The 15,550-nt window shown below is 36.0% G+C and overlaps 1 protein-coding gene across 4 annotated transcripts in view; it reads right to left on the bottom strand.

The window, feature by feature from the left end:
• Window positions 1–464: 464 nt before the first annotated feature.
• The window catches only part of ZBTB44 (zinc finger and BTB domain containing 44), a 71,343-nt gene continuing 56,257 nt past the window's right edge, over window positions 465–15,550 (bottom strand). For 3 of the 4 annotated variants that reach the window (XM_046685656.1, XM_046685654.1, XM_046685653.1), the window contains 4 exons: window positions 10,049–10,133; window positions 7,446–7,609; window positions 5,505–5,805; window positions 465–3,150 (listed from right to left, as the gene is read on the bottom strand). In XM_046685656.1, coding sequence (XP_046541612.1) covers window positions 2,868–3,150; window positions 5,505–5,805; window positions 7,446–7,461 — 600 coding nt within the window. In that variant the 5' untranslated portion in view covers window positions 7,462–7,609; window positions 10,049–10,133 and the 3' untranslated portion in view covers window positions 465–2,867. The remainder of the gene's footprint in view (window positions 3,151–5,504; window positions 5,806–7,445; window positions 7,610–10,048; window positions 10,134–15,550) is intronic. The other variant, XM_046685655.1, reaches the window with a different exon arrangement.

Genomic DNA, 15,550 nt, shown 5'->3' on the forward strand with positions numbered 1-15,550 from the left:
ATCTTTGCTCATTTCTAAAGTTATGTCCCACCTGTTTGGTAGCTTAAAAACTGAAAGCAAATGCTTTTCTTGTATAAAATACTTGGTTTTAAAAGGCAATTTATCCTGCATCCTGAAATTTAAGCCCTTTAAATATCACAAAATTACCCTTTTGGCCCTTAGGAAAGGCAGCTGTACCTAAGTATTCAAACCTGGAAATTTTTACGTTCAGTTACACCAGTAATTTCTAATGGATGGGATGCTGTAACTGGCATTCATCTCTTTGCAATGTTTTCCATATATTCTGGTAAAAATTATACATCCATGTATCCTTCTCTTAAACAAATTTTAAATAAAACTAAATAACACTATATACAATTATATCCCTTGCAGCTTAGTTTCCTAAAACAGATTCATAAGCTAAATACCCTTAAATTGTGTATCAAGAAAAATGTAGAGTCTTAATGAAATAGAAAAAAGACAGCCTTGTTTATATCACTTTATGTCAAATACTAGTTACCTGTATTGATAAAATTTGGGGAATAGACAACTAACCAAGTATGCATTTTCACAGTACATTCAAATTTTTCATAAAACTTGGAAATCTGTGCAATTTGTAATTACCAATGAAAATCTAAAGTTTCCATTTGGGAAACAATGGCCAGTGGTGGTAATCCTACACTCTGAGAACACAGAATACCTCAGAGCTGTCAAAACTGTACAGGCTCTCTTCACGTAGTGTTCTCAGGATAGGGGATATGCCACAACATTTTCAACCAACAAATCCCCAAACGATTCACACACATTTCTTTTCTTTATGCCTATTTCTTTCCTTCTTTTTTTTTCTTACTTACTCACTTTTAAAAAAAATAACTCTTAGAACTGAAGGCAACAATTGATTCCTGGTCGTAATTTTACCTATTCTTTGTCTTGCCCATATTAAGATTTTAACACTAACTTTGAGATTTTCCTACTGGTAGGCATAACAGTTTTCAAAGAATATATATGACATCAAAAATAAAAATTTCTGACCTTTCCAGTTGAGACACAGCAGTACTAAGTATCACAGTCTGCTGCAGAAACTAATTCAACCCTATGAGTAAGGAAGCATAAATGATGGAAACCCATCATTAACCTGGGTATCTTGATCTTTATGAAGGTGAGACACCTATGTTTGAGAGCCAAGGGGGAAAAACAGGTTCACAACTGAGAGAAGAGATGGAAACAAGTTAAAGATAGAATATGGAAAGAGACAGAAAGAACTTTAACTTAAAAAAATCTTCAGTGAGTTTACTTTCCCTTCCTTTACATTCATGGGGAGAAATCAACTACAGAATTAGCCAATTAAAAAAAATGAAACAATTAAATCACTATAACTTAAAAATATATTTTTTTTTATTAAGATCTAGCACTCAGACAAAATTCAGATCTTGTGTTTTGAATAAGAAATCACACTTTGCTTCTTTTTTCTAATCTAATCAGGTGCTTTTATAATTATTAAACTTTGGGCATATACATAGAAAAAAAGTTACTCAAAAGTTCATTGTTCATGGACTCATGAATATTTAAGATCAAGGTCAGTGATGCTTTAATGGTAGCAAATGAAAAGGATACTCCAGTCTAGAGTATCATATAAATTCCAACTTATATATAAACCAGGAAGTTTCATTTTTTTAGCAGCAAAAGAGGTGATATTCATTAATTTAAGGTTTTTGGCCTTAATTTTTTTCCCAAACAAATTTATGAGTCACAAGTCATCATTTTATAGCCTCTTCTTATCTTTTACATTATTGCTTACATTGTGTAAAAACTATACTAACTTGGCAATGTCTAAAAATATTTCAGAACAAGGACAATGTCTCACTGTTGTATGGAATTTTGTAAACAATTTTAGCTGGGTTAAGAATGTAGCCTTAACAGAGAATTCTTTATTTTCTCCAAAACAGTACAATAAAAATATCCCGAACAATACATAAACCTATATATAAAATATATAATATCTCCAATATTTTTCCTTTGTACGGCATCACTCCAGTATGTTCAAGAGAAAGACTGCTGATGGGGCAAGAGGAAAACTGATGTACACAATGACCTAATTAGCCAAGCATTAATATTCAAAGACCAGGTAAACAATTTTACTCAGAAAAGCAGTATATTAAAGAGTTCCTATGAAGCTGGGATTTACATACTACATTCTCCATTCCTGGTCATTTCATACACAGCTTGACTATTCTCAGTCATGGTTCTTTGTCTTCTATCATAGAAGACAGAAAGATTATTCGGAGGAGCAGTATTATAAAGGTACAGGGAAAGCCTATGCAAATTTTCACCATGAAAAATCATAATAGAAATGACAAAGCATAAAAAATAAAAAAAGAGTATGTTGGATTTCAGAAGTATTCACCCAATAAATTTTAAGAAAGCTTACCATAAATACTTGCAAAAACAACAGGCTTTACAAAATAGTGTACACTGTCCTGTGTATAGGAGTAAACATCTGTTCAGGCCAGTTGTCATTGTTTAGTAATTTGTTTCTGTTGTACCCCTTCATCTCAGGAAGGTCAATAATCATCTGATTTCTTCTGTAACTAATGATCTGCTGTTAGCCTATTTTCAACAGTGGAAGAAGAAAGTGATAGATGTTTTAAGTCAACTGGTTCTCTTTAAGTCTCATAGTTTCTACTGTATTTCAACATCACATTATTGTGTACTTACAAAAGCAATCTCTGAGTCATGAAAAAAATAAAACATCAGTTGCAGGGCTTACAAAGTAAAAAGAGAAATTCTTTCCCAAACCCTTTTTTGTTTAAAAAATTAAATTAAATTTAAATGTACAAGACCAAGCACAGGCACTTTCCAAAAACCAAAAATGAAGCCCAACCATGAAATTACTCAATAGTTATAGAAGACAGCTCTGATTTTGGGGGGTCATCTCTGGCTGGCTCAGCACAAGCACTGGTCTTTGGCTGCTCTGGCATTTCTTCCTCTTTTCCTGCCAGCCCACCAAGAGCCCCCAAGGGAAAGGTGCTTTCGCAATTCTGGGTCGAGGAGACCTGTGAAATTACAGGCATTTGAACAGAGGAGTTGCTTTCAAAACTGTGTTCTCCAAGATCATACTGAACAAGGGTCTCTTCCTGCTCCTGGTTTAAGTAGTCCGGTACTAGGAAATCACTAGATAAGAGGCAAAGGATGAAAAAGGGAGTTAATTTTCAAACCAGTAACAAATAAGACATAATAAAAAGACCTTATTTGTAAAATAAGATTGGGATTTTTCATTTCTCTAATTCTTGAACGAAGATTTTTGAATGAAGATTATAACTCAGGAATTTTCAACTTGTAAACTTTCCTAAATATGAACCAAAGGCATCCATCAGAACCGAAGTATCTCAACTCTCCCTACCACCAACTGATGAGATGAACTGTCACTTTCAGCGTCACTCTGAAAGACTGACAAATACGATTAGCATGCCCACTTAAGGAAAGATCATTTGAATAACTTATGCTTAATCTTTCTTGGATTATACACTAATTAAGAGGTATATAAACTTAGCTGTTTAGTACTTCCTGGATATAAATTAGCTAAGAAAATAAATCCTTATGCATAAATGATCTTATACATTATCTATTATATAGAGAAATGTAAAACAAAAATTTATGTGTAACTTATTAGATTTGCTATATGAAAAGAGTTAATAAATTATCTTGAATCAGAATTTGGAAATGAATGCCATGAAACTGGTCACACGTTAGTCCTCAGAAAGAATTTACTGATATTGGAAATATTTAATATTCTATTAAATAAGTATTTAATTACTGGGTGTGGACAAGAAAACACACCAAAATTTTCACAACAGTGGAAATTATCTCTGAGTGGTGAGATCAAGAAAGACTTTTAATTTCTTATATTTTATACTTTTCCATATTTACTAAGTTTTCTACTATAAGCATTTTTTGTAGTTAAAACAATAAGCACTATGAAGTAAGTCTTACCTTAGATGCTTTAACTCTATTGTTGAACTAAAAAAGTTCATTATACTAGGAATGTCAATAACTAATACACTTAATAAGGTAATTTTATAATTTGATTGTCCACTATTAATAAAAAAATTAAAATCTGCTCATCTGCAGAGCAATTTACAATGTCCTATGTTATCCTTTCTAAAGAGTCTTCAGGTGTCAGACAAGAGCAGTAGAGGATAGAGGGCCCTGTACAGGGAAGAGACCGACAACAGGAGTCAAGTGGGATCCTATTTTAGTCCTGAACAAACAATGTTTGATACGATACATCTAATCTAGGTTTAGTGATATGACAACCAGACGCTTAGCCATAAATGACGACATTAAACAAAATGAATGTCTGGTTTGAAGAGAAAAACAAAATATACACAGGAACAATTTGAATTTTTTTGGCGGGGAAAGATTCGCCTGAGCAAACATCTGTTGCCAATCTTCTTCTTTTCTCCTCCCCAAAGCCCCCATGCAGGGTTGTATATCCTAGGTGTAAATTCTTCTAGTCTTCTATGTGAGCTGCTGCCACAGCATGGCAACTGATAGACAGATGGTGTGGTTCTGTGACCGAGACACGAACCTGTGCAGCTGAAGTGGAGAGAGTACAGAACTTTAACCACTAGGCCATCAGGGCTGGCTCAGGAATCATTTGACATTTATCGAAAAATAAGATTTAAAAAAAAAGGTGGGTTAAAATGCAAAAATTTAGAAAGATTTCCTAAGAAACTAAGGACTCATATAGATGTACAATTCTGATAAAGTATTAAAAAAAGACAACAGAATTTTACATGTAGAGGAGACCTTAGAAATCACCTTCAAGGCTTACATTTGATCTCTAAGTTTCAAGCTTCCTCATCTGTAAAGTGACACATGTAATCCTAACAGCAGTTACTGGCTGAGTTAGAACGAGAACCTGATTTCCTTGGATATCCTATAAATCAGAAAGGGAACTCTATTATAAACTACTAACATTAAAAGCACTGGGCTCTAAACTGAAAGAAAAAAAGAAAACCTCACTTGATCCAAATAATCATATCCATTAGAATTGCTATTGAAGTTTCTCTCTTATTAGTAAATGTATATTCTTTTATATAGAATTCAAAAAAAAATGAGAGAAGTGGTGAAGAATTTTATTAATATCCAAAGGGTGTGAAGTAATCTAATATCACTAAATATCTGGCATGGTAAATTTTCCAGTAAGGTCTATTTTTAAGATCCACTACAGAATTAATTTAACCTCATATTATTAAAACAAACAAACAAACAAGAGGGTAAGTAGTCTACTTCTGTAGAAAAAGATTTCTAATACCAACTATAAAAATATTTATAATTGTACATACTTAGAAGATTCAACAAAAGTTTATCAGATCAAGAGATCAGAGTATGGATAGTGGGAATTTAAAAGGAATGTGACTGATTAGCTGGCAACCTGATAAAAACGCGGCAGGCTGCCCTGAAAGCAGGAGAAGAGAGTTCAGAAAGCAGTTTTCCTGGTTTGGCTTCGTTGTGCACCTCACCTGCTCTGGAAGTAGTTTGCTAGCTCTGACGCTTCATGGTTCAGACTCCTCAGGTGCACGATTAAATTCCCAGAGTTGGTGAACATGGCGCCACATGTTTTGCACTCGTAAATCCGAGGCTTGCGGATAATGTGCCGGGAAACCCTCATGTGGTGTTTATATTCCCCGAAGGAAGTGAAAGTGGCACTACATATCTGGCACCGGAAACAGCGTTTACCTTCATGCTTTAGGCGATGCATCTTTAGCGAGTAAGCCCTGGTGAACTTTTTCCCACAGCGGTCACACTGAAATGGTTTAATTCCTGTAAAATAAAGGAAAACAAAATATTATCTAAAAACAAAATAAACTAAAAGCTAATAAACCACACACATTTCTGAACATTCTGAATTTTGTAGCAATAGATAATATGAAGAGATAAAAATCACCAGCAAAAAATATTCCAATTCAATATCTCAGAAAAGGTAGAGAACATTTGAAAAGTCACTAGTGCTTTAAGAAAAGAAAGGCACGGGGAGGAGGGGGAAACTAGGTTATATATACCCAAGTTGATTTTTCTTTTTTGCTGAGGAAGATTCACCCTGAGCTAACATCTGTTACCAATCTTCCTCTTTTTACTTGAAGAAGATTTGTCCTGAGCTAAGATTTGTGCCAAGCCTCCTCTATCTTGTATGTGGGTTGCTACCATAGCATGGCCACCGATAAGTGGTGTAGGTCTGCCTGTGCCTGGGAACTGAACCTGGGCCACTGAAGCGGAGTGAACTGAACTTAACCACTAGGCCATAGGGCCAGCTCCCTAAGTTGATTTTTGAATACTGTCCTAAATCATCTATTTTACAGACTTTGAAACACAATTAAGCACAGTATTTAAACAGAACCCAAATCCCCATATAACACATTTACTATTTCATTTCACTAGTGAGGTTTACATTGAAAAGATGTGAAAATGATTAGTACCTACTCTTCATTCCCTATCTCAGAGAGAAATGAGAAGAAAAAAGGAAAATTCTAAGATTCCTGAACATAATTAATGATCATGATAGAATTAGCACTTGATGAACTGAGTTTTCAGGGATTTGATTTGTAGTAGTCCTAGAAAAAATATGTAGAAATTAATATGTGAACTATAAAGTATATTAATGGTTTCCTCAAACTCATTTTCATAGCTTTGGTAAAAAAAAAAAAAAACCTTCAAAATACAATCTGTTGATTTAACAAAGTTGTAGGGAACTGGTGTTAGCACAGGGACTATCAGACCTCTGTACAGGAGAGGAAAGTGAGATGGTTCCTGCTGAGAACAGAGCAAACTGCCTGCTCAGCAGAGGTCCCTGTTCAACCCACAAGAATGGTGTTGCCTTTAGGTGATCAGTGAACTTAAGTTTCAAATCTGTTTTATACATCATTTATCCCAAATCTCTTTTACACTAAAAAAAAAAAATACTACAAAGCTGACTACAAAGCTGACTAATCAGGGCACAGAGAAATTTAGGATTGCAGAACTAAAATTAAATTATTGTTAGTAAATTTTTAAAAATACTTTTATTTGGAAATAATTTCAAACTTACAGAGAAGTTACAAGAATAGTACAAAGACCACCAATATATGCCCTTTTAACCCCATTTGCTTTACCATCTGTATTTGTACTTTTCTCACATATATGCACACACCTAATATATCCAATATCTTTTAAATTTACATACTTTACACGCCCCCCCAAGTCTTAATCAGAATACTTATGCTGTGGTGGCAAATGTGTTTAGCAAACAGCTTTGTGACACTGCACCACTTCAGCAACAGATGTAGGCTTATCTGTTCTCATTTGACTTGCCAGAGATACCTTTTTTTTTTAAACTCGAAAACACCTGTTTACTATTTTTAACTGGGATTCCCAAATAAAATGTTTTAGAGTACTCATTTATGCAACAATAGGGAAAACGACATTACCTGAGTGGATGAGCATGTGCTGTTTCAGGTTCTGAATACGGGTGAATCGCACCCCACAAGTTGGACACTGAAAAGGTCTATCTGGACCATTTGGACTTGGTCGTTCTGTACTGCTGGTAGAGGGAGCAATGTAGAGTTGATAGGGATACTGAACATTTTCCAATCTAAAAAACAGACCAAAGAAGGCAACCAGGCTCTGAAGTTTAAGTTGAATAAATATTTCTGCACAACTTTAAATAAACAAAAGAAAAAACAAAGACTTCTTGAAACAGTTTAACTGTTAGATCACAAGTTCCATTTACAATTATATGAAAACAATGTTCCTGTCCAGCATGGTCAGCATCTTAAGAAAAGACATATGGCCACAGAACATAGAAACGACTTTCCCTTAGGGATCCTTAATCTCTCTAACCCTTTCCTTCCTATCACTGCTCTAATTTAGGCCCTCACCAACACAAGGCTGAATTCATAACTCCCTCTCTTTACCCTGCATCCTTCTAATCCATCCTTCTTAGTTTCACAGCGATCTCTCTGATTAAATCAGCTACATGTTTAAAATCCTGTGATGGTTCACTGCTATCTTCAGAATAAAGTCTAAACCCCTTTGTAAGGCATACAAGGCTCCTTGTGATCTGGGTTCTGTGTACTTTACCACCTCATTTCTTGTCATACTCCCTAAACATATCCTCTACCAGGCAGTTCCTAATAGCTCTCTCTCAATGCTATGCTTTTGCACATTTAACTTGGCTACCTTCTTTGCCTAGATAATGCCTACTCATTTTATGAAAATGTAGCTAAGAAGTCACCTCATCCTCCTGGAAGCCTTCTTTGATTTATCAGTGGCTTAGGTAGGTAGCCTCCTATCCAGAGCAACAGAACCCTCTGCAGATCACTCATGATTATCTGTCTACCTGTCTATCTTCAACCTCTCTCCATTCCCCAAAATTGGTTTGATGTCTGAGGGCAAGCACTGCACATTTCATGTCTACATCCCCACCATTTAGCACAGTATTCAGTATAGAACAGACAACTAATGTTTAAAATTAAAGAATTTAGGCACATTTGTTTGTTTATACCTTCACTAACTTATTTTTAAATGACTCTGGTTCATAATCTGCTCTACCAGGTTTACCTATTCAAGAACAATAAACTTTAAGTTCTTTGAACCCTTCAATTTTTCAACAAATAGAGTTTTAAAGTCTGTCCTGGACACTCTATGAGGAGTTCATTCAGTGGAGTCTATATTCAGCTGTCAGAAACAGACAATAAATACTCAAGAAAATTATCAGAACAGACAATTAAAATAGGGTGATCCAATTGGTGCTGTTTTATTTTAGAGAGGTGATCAGGAAAAGTTTCCTTGAGAAATGACATTTAGACAGTGATCTGGAGGCCAAGAAGGAAAATGTGAAAATCAGGATAAAGTATTTCAGGCAGAATAAAGGCCCTAAAGTGGCAGAAAGACCCGAAAGCAGGGATACGGAATATTCTAGAAAGTGAAAGAAGGTCAATATGGCTAGAAGGTAGCAAACAAGGAAAATGTCTGAAGGGAGTTACACAGAAGTCATATCATGTAGGGCTTTAAAAGGCATAGCAAGGAGTTTAGATTTTAAGAATGAATGTATTGGAGAATTTTAAGAATCTACTGCTTTAAAACAGCAACATAATTTGACAATTAAAACAAAGATCATTCTGGCCACCATGTGGCTAATGACTGGCATAGGGGGAGGATGAAATCAAGGGCCAGCTGAAGGCTACTGCAGTAGGCAAGGCAAAAGATGGTGGTAACCTGAGCTAGGGTGACTGTAGTAGAGATGGATGAAAAGTAGACTGATGAGGGCATATTTTGCAGGTACAGTTGACAGAATTTGCCTAAAGATTAAATATGGGGAAGGGGAATGCAGAGTGGTGAGGGAAAGAAAGATCAAGAATAATTGCCAGAGATACAGCTTGAGAAATTAGGGGGATGCTGATGCTGCTTACTGAGGTGGGAAAGACTGGAAGAACAGGCTTTGAAGGGAGTTAGAAGTCTAGATTCTGTCTTGGCCATGTTAAGTCCGAAATGCCCCTTATACATCCTTGTGGAAGTATCAAGCAGGGAGGCTCAATCTGACGATAATGACTTGGGAATTATGGGTACACAGATGAGGGTTTGGCAAACTTTTTCTGTAGCAGATAAGACAGTAAATATTTTTGGCTTTGCACACCACATGATCTCTAATTCAACCACTCTGTTCTGCCATCCTCAGGCAATATGTAATCAAATGAGCACGGCTGTGTTTCAATAAAATTCGACTTACAAATAAAGGTGGTGGACTGGAATTGGCCTGCAGTGCATAGTTTGTCAACCCCTGATACAGACACTATTTAAAGTAATGGGACTAGTTTCAGAAATGTCAAAAAACCTTGCATAGGTGGTCTAATTTAGACGTGATGATGCTACCTCATTACTCTGAAGTATACTAAATATATTAAATATACATATAAAATATACTAAAGTGAGGTCCTGATAAACTTCTTATATAATTCCTAGATAAAATGCTTGAATTCAGAGTTGCAAGCACAGCCCTTACAAGGAAACTACACACTCTCTTAATACTAACCGATCATCATCTTCTGCATGAGCATTAGTGCTAGAAGTGCTTTGAAGTGTAGGTAACCCTTCGGTGACGCCTTCATCTACTGAGCCTGTGAATAAAAGAAAGAAAAGAGGACAGCTGTTAACACTTTAGTATAAATAAGCCAAGATACAAGTTGCAAGCTGTATCTCTAAGCCTCTAAACACAGATTATCTAATGCATATATCCTGAATTACTAGTCAAAAGTAGTAGTGTTCTATTTCACTTTTAATTAAATGTTTATGTGATTTAAAAAGAAATCACATATAAGATAATTGCCTTATATTACTACTTAAATTCCTTTAGGAGTATTTCTTTGATTTAAGTTTCAGAAACAAGTAGAGCAGTTCAAATGTAAACTAAACAAAAATTCACATATGATTAAATGTATAACAACTACTTAAGGAAACAGTGACCATTTTTATTTTTTAAAACTTATTTTATTGTGACATACAACTTATTGTACACACAAGTATTTAACTTTACATAGAATTAAAAAGATAGCTATAAAGTGAACACCTGTGCAACCTCCACACAAGTCCCACTAAAACACTGCCAGCATCCTAGAAGGCCCCATTTACTCTTCCCTGATCACAAACCTCTCCTGCCAAGAGATACTCATTATCCTGTCTTTTATGGTTATCATTTCCTTCTTTTTTTCCTTATCCCACCTTTAAAAGTAATTTTATCTCAAATCCATGTGCTCATAGATGAGGGACTGGTTCTTGCTGAAACATGGCCACATACTGTCTAGGGCTGCTTTCACACTGCAGTGGCCGAGTGGAGTGGTGGTGGTTGCCACAGAGACCATGTGGCAGTTAAGTCTAAGCTATTTACTACCATGCATGCCCTTTAGGGAAAAGTCCATACCCACATTATAAACAGTACAGTGTTGCCTGGTTGTAAAGTTTATATAAATTGAATCACAATCCACGTATTCTGTGTCTTCCCTCTTTCCTTCAATATTGTGGACTCATCCATATTGTTACATGTAAGTGAAGTTTAAATATTGTTGCATAATATTCCATAATCTATCCATTTCACTCTTGATGGACAGTTTCAGGCTACTGTAAAAAATGCTGTGAATATTCTTGTACAACTAACTTAATGCATACATGCATGCTTTTTTCCTAGGGTACCTACACTTAGGAATAAAATTGCTGAGTCATAGTATACGTGTATCTGACTTTATTAGAAAATGCTAAACTCTTTTCCAAGTGATTGTATGTTACTACCCACAATATATGAGAGATTTGTTGCTCCACAGCCTCACCAACTTGGTATTGTTGGATTTTTAAAATTTTGCCAATCTGGTGGGTGTGTAGCAATATTTAATTGTGGTTTGAGTTTCATTTCCCTTATTACTAATGAGATTGAGCACCTTTTCATTTATTTATTGAAACCCCTCCTTTTGTGAAATGCCAGTTCAAGTCTTATTATCTTTTTTTTTGGTGAGGAAGATTGGCCCTGAGCTAAAATTTGTTGCCAATCTTCCTCTTTTTTTTTTTTTTCCCCAAAGCCCCAGTACATAGTTGTATATCCTAGTTGTAAGTCCTTCTAGTTCTCCAATGTGGGATGCTGCCATAGTGGGGCTTGTAGTTCTGTGCCCAGGATCTGAACAGGCGAACCCCTGGGCCACCGAAGCAGTGTGTGTGAACTCAACCACTATGCCACTGGGCCAGCCCCCCAAGCTGTCTGCTTTTTATTCTAAGAGTTCTTTTCATATTTTGGATACAAGCCCTTTGTCAGTGATACGTTACAAATATACTTCCCTCTTCCATGGCTTGCCTTTTTACTCTTTTTATGACCAAACGTTTTACATTTTAATTGAATTTATTAATCCTTTCCTTTCTGGGTATAGCTTTTTGGTATTGTTTTAAGAAATTCTTCTCTATCTTAAATTGTCTTATAGAAAGATCTAAGTTTTGCCTCTGACATTTAGGTCTTTTCTTTAATCCCCCTGGAGCTGATTTTGTGATAGAACACATTTATTGAAAAGTCTGACTTTTCTTCTCTGCTCTGTAGTGCCACCTCTGTCATATATCAAGTGTACATAAATGCTTGGGTCTGTTTCCAGGTTCTCTACTGGTTCCATCTGCTTGTTTGTACCTGTATTAATGCCAACCTTTAGTTACCATAGCTTTATGACCTTGATACCAGATAAAGCAAGTGCTCTCATACCTTGTTCATTTGCTTCCTGAACATCTTGGCTATTCTTGGCCCTTTGCATCCCCATCCCTGCCCCCCTCCCCATTAGTTTGGAAATCACTCGATCTTATCCTATTCTTTTTTACTCGTTAAAAACTAGATATATACTTACCTTATCAAAGTCTAAAAGTCAAACCAAACCTTTACTTCCTCCTGGATAATATGAGTCCTAGAGTACTTTAACTCCATTTCCCACACACACTCTTTCTGCAACTTACAGATTGTTGTCTGATATTTTACTTGTTTTGATAAAGCCCCACATTACTTTCATACAAGCAATGTTCACATTTGTTCACATATTTACATCTTTCTTGTTCTTCATTCCTTCTTGTATGTAAGACCTTCCATCTGTGCTCACTTTACTCCTGCTTGAAGTCCAATTTTAAGAATTTTCTTTAGTGATGATGTATTATGTTTTTGTTTATTTGAAAATGCCTTTATTTCACCTTCATTCTTGAAAGATATTTTCATTGTGTGTAGACATCTAGATTTGGAGATATTTTCTTTCAGCACACTGAAGATGTCATTCTACTGCTTTCTGATGTTATTAAAAAGTCAGATATTCTTCTGAAAGTAATGTCATTTTTTTAATCTTCTGAATTTTCTCTATAATGTGTCTAGGACTGTGTTTCTTATTATTCCTTATTATTCCATTTGCTCTTCTCCTTTTAGGACTTCCATCAAAACCTATGTTTGTATCGTCCATAACCTTTATCCTTTTCTCCACTGTAGTCTCTACCATTGTCTCTGTAATGGTTAATTTTCTGTGTCAATTTAACTGGGCTAAAGGATGCCCATTATTTCTGAGTGCATGTGTGAGGGTGGTTCCGGAAGAGATTAGCATTTGAATTGGTAGACTGAGTAATAAAGATCCTCCTCACCAAAGTAGGTGGGTATCATCCAATTCAGTGGACTCCCGAATAGAACAAAAAGGTGGAAGAAAGGTGAATTTGTTCTCTCTGCTTGAGCTGGGATATCCATCTTCTCCTGCCCTTGAACATCAGTGCTCCCAGTTCTTGGGCCTTTGTACTTGGACTTATACTATCAGCCCCCCAGTTCTTGGCCTTGGGTTTGGACCAGAACTACCACTACCAGCTTTCCTAGGCCTCCAGCTGGCAGATGGCAGTTTGTGGGACTTCTCATCCTCCATAATCATGTGAGTGACTCTCTTCTAATAAATCTCTATATATCTCTATCTATCCCCTTGATTCTGTTTTCAGGGGAACCTAATATAGTCTCTCTCTGTGCAGCACTCAGGTGATTTCTTCTAACTTATCTTCTAATTCACCAATTCTTTTTTGCTAAGTCCAATCAGCTGCCAAAATGTTGACCTAGTTTCTAAATTTTGGTTATCTTTTTGTTTTCTAGAAATCCTATTTGTTTTTTTCTCAAATCTGTTACATCACTTTTTACAGTTTACTGTTCTCTGCATTTATTGTTCAAGCTTATTTCACTAAACATGGTAAGCATATTTGTTTTATATCTGTGTGTGAAAACTATGCCAATTGGTTATGCCAGTTGATTTCTCCTGCATGTTCTTTTTTCTTCCTGTTGGTTCTCTCTCTGCTGTCTGTGTGCCTGGTTGTTTCTGACAGTGGTTATTGCCCTTGAAAATGATTTGCAGGGGACTGTTTTGCTGAGGTTACGATGAATATGCCCTCTTCCAAAGAAGCTTTCTGTTTGCTTCTGCTAGGTTCCTGGAGGGCACTACCTAAACCATATTCACTGTTTGAGATTCCTTGGCCTACTGTGCAAGGAATAATCAGGATGTTAACCTGCAAGAGGGTTGGCTGGTGGCCACAACTTCTCAGGGATGTGTTTTCTCCTTTTTCCTTTTCATCTTCAAGTCTGCTCACTGCCAATGTGGCTGTTTCTATAGACCTCTAGAGTCTGGAGGAAGGGGAGCAGGTTTAGTTCTAGTGGTACAGTCCTTTGAGGTCCCTACTTAATGTGTGGACCAACTTCTCTAAGACTTCACAACTTTCACATGTTCTGGGCCTTGACTTCTGTTTCTCTTGCTCTTGGAGTTGATGAAGCAAAGCCCATTTGTGTTTTGGAAAATGTCTTATGGAAAAACTGGTTTTAGTGCTCTGGTATCTACTTACCTCTCTGCATGAGGCTTCCTCCCTAAATTTAACCCGGCAGTTCCCTATCTTTTCAAGTACTTTTAAGGTGACTTTTTAAAAATCATATCGTTGTTTTTAGTGGGAGGGTAGAGCCAAACAATCTAGCCTATTCTCACCAGGTACTGAACTTTACCAATGTCTTTACTGTATGCAAATCAGCTGTGCTGCACCAAATGAATAAATCTGAGCCACTGAAGTTGTGAACAGTAAGCAAGCTTTTGGTTGTAATATTTTAATGAAAGCTAAAATGTACTTAAAATTCAACAGTTTGCACAACATCATATACATATGAACATTTAATAAATAACACCTGTTAATAGACCCATAGGATGAAATTTCCTCCTGACAAAAATTTAGAATCCTATACTTCAGTTTTCCCCTTTGCAACACTTGAATCAGCCGACATTATTAGGGAATAAATACATTTTCCACTTAAGTAAAATTTTCCAAAAAACTAACCTAATCGCTTTTAAAGGTAACCAAACTTATTTTATTAAATCATTTGTGCTAGAAAATTTGTGACAGGGTTACATTTTGCCTTGACTTCTTAAATCAGAAATATTAATTTCTTTTTTGTTTCTTAATGACTCACGGCATCATCAAGAACACCAATTAGTCTACTATATTCTAATACACTGATAGAGGTTTTTGAAAGGAGACAGGACTGTGTGTGTTTATATTCGTCTCCAACTGCACCCTCATTCTTCCTGGCCCCCTATCTCACCCTTACTGGTGTGTATTTAGCACTTCTGTACATGCCTTTTCTTGTTCTCTTTCCCTTACTATCAAAAGACATTTATGCTTTTCCTGTATATGCCTACTTATCCAACTTATTCCTGATCCTTCTTATTTGTTTTTAATCCAATGTGGGTTGGGAGACCAGATAATGCTGCATTTTGTCTAAGAAAGAACTGTTCACTTGTCAGTATCTTCCCATTCTCACTTTTTTACTTAAAGAAAGGCAAATAAACACTAACATTTCAATGTGTCCTGGGATAAAAACTGAAAAAGTCCCAATATTTGGACCTGGTCACCACGGACAGAAAAAAAATCTACTTTATAGCAGTATTCTGCAGTTATTCAGAATGCAGGCAACATTAAAGTTTATAGGCAAAGACTTGCAAAAAAAGGCCTGGAGGTGTGATTAGGGAGG

Source organism: Equus quagga, chromosome 14, assembly GCF_021613505.1.
Source record: "Equus quagga isolate Etosha38 chromosome 14, UCLA_HA_Equagga_1.0, whole genome shotgun sequence".
Lineage (NCBI taxonomy): Eukaryota > Metazoa > Chordata > Mammalia > Perissodactyla > Equidae > Equus > Equus quagga.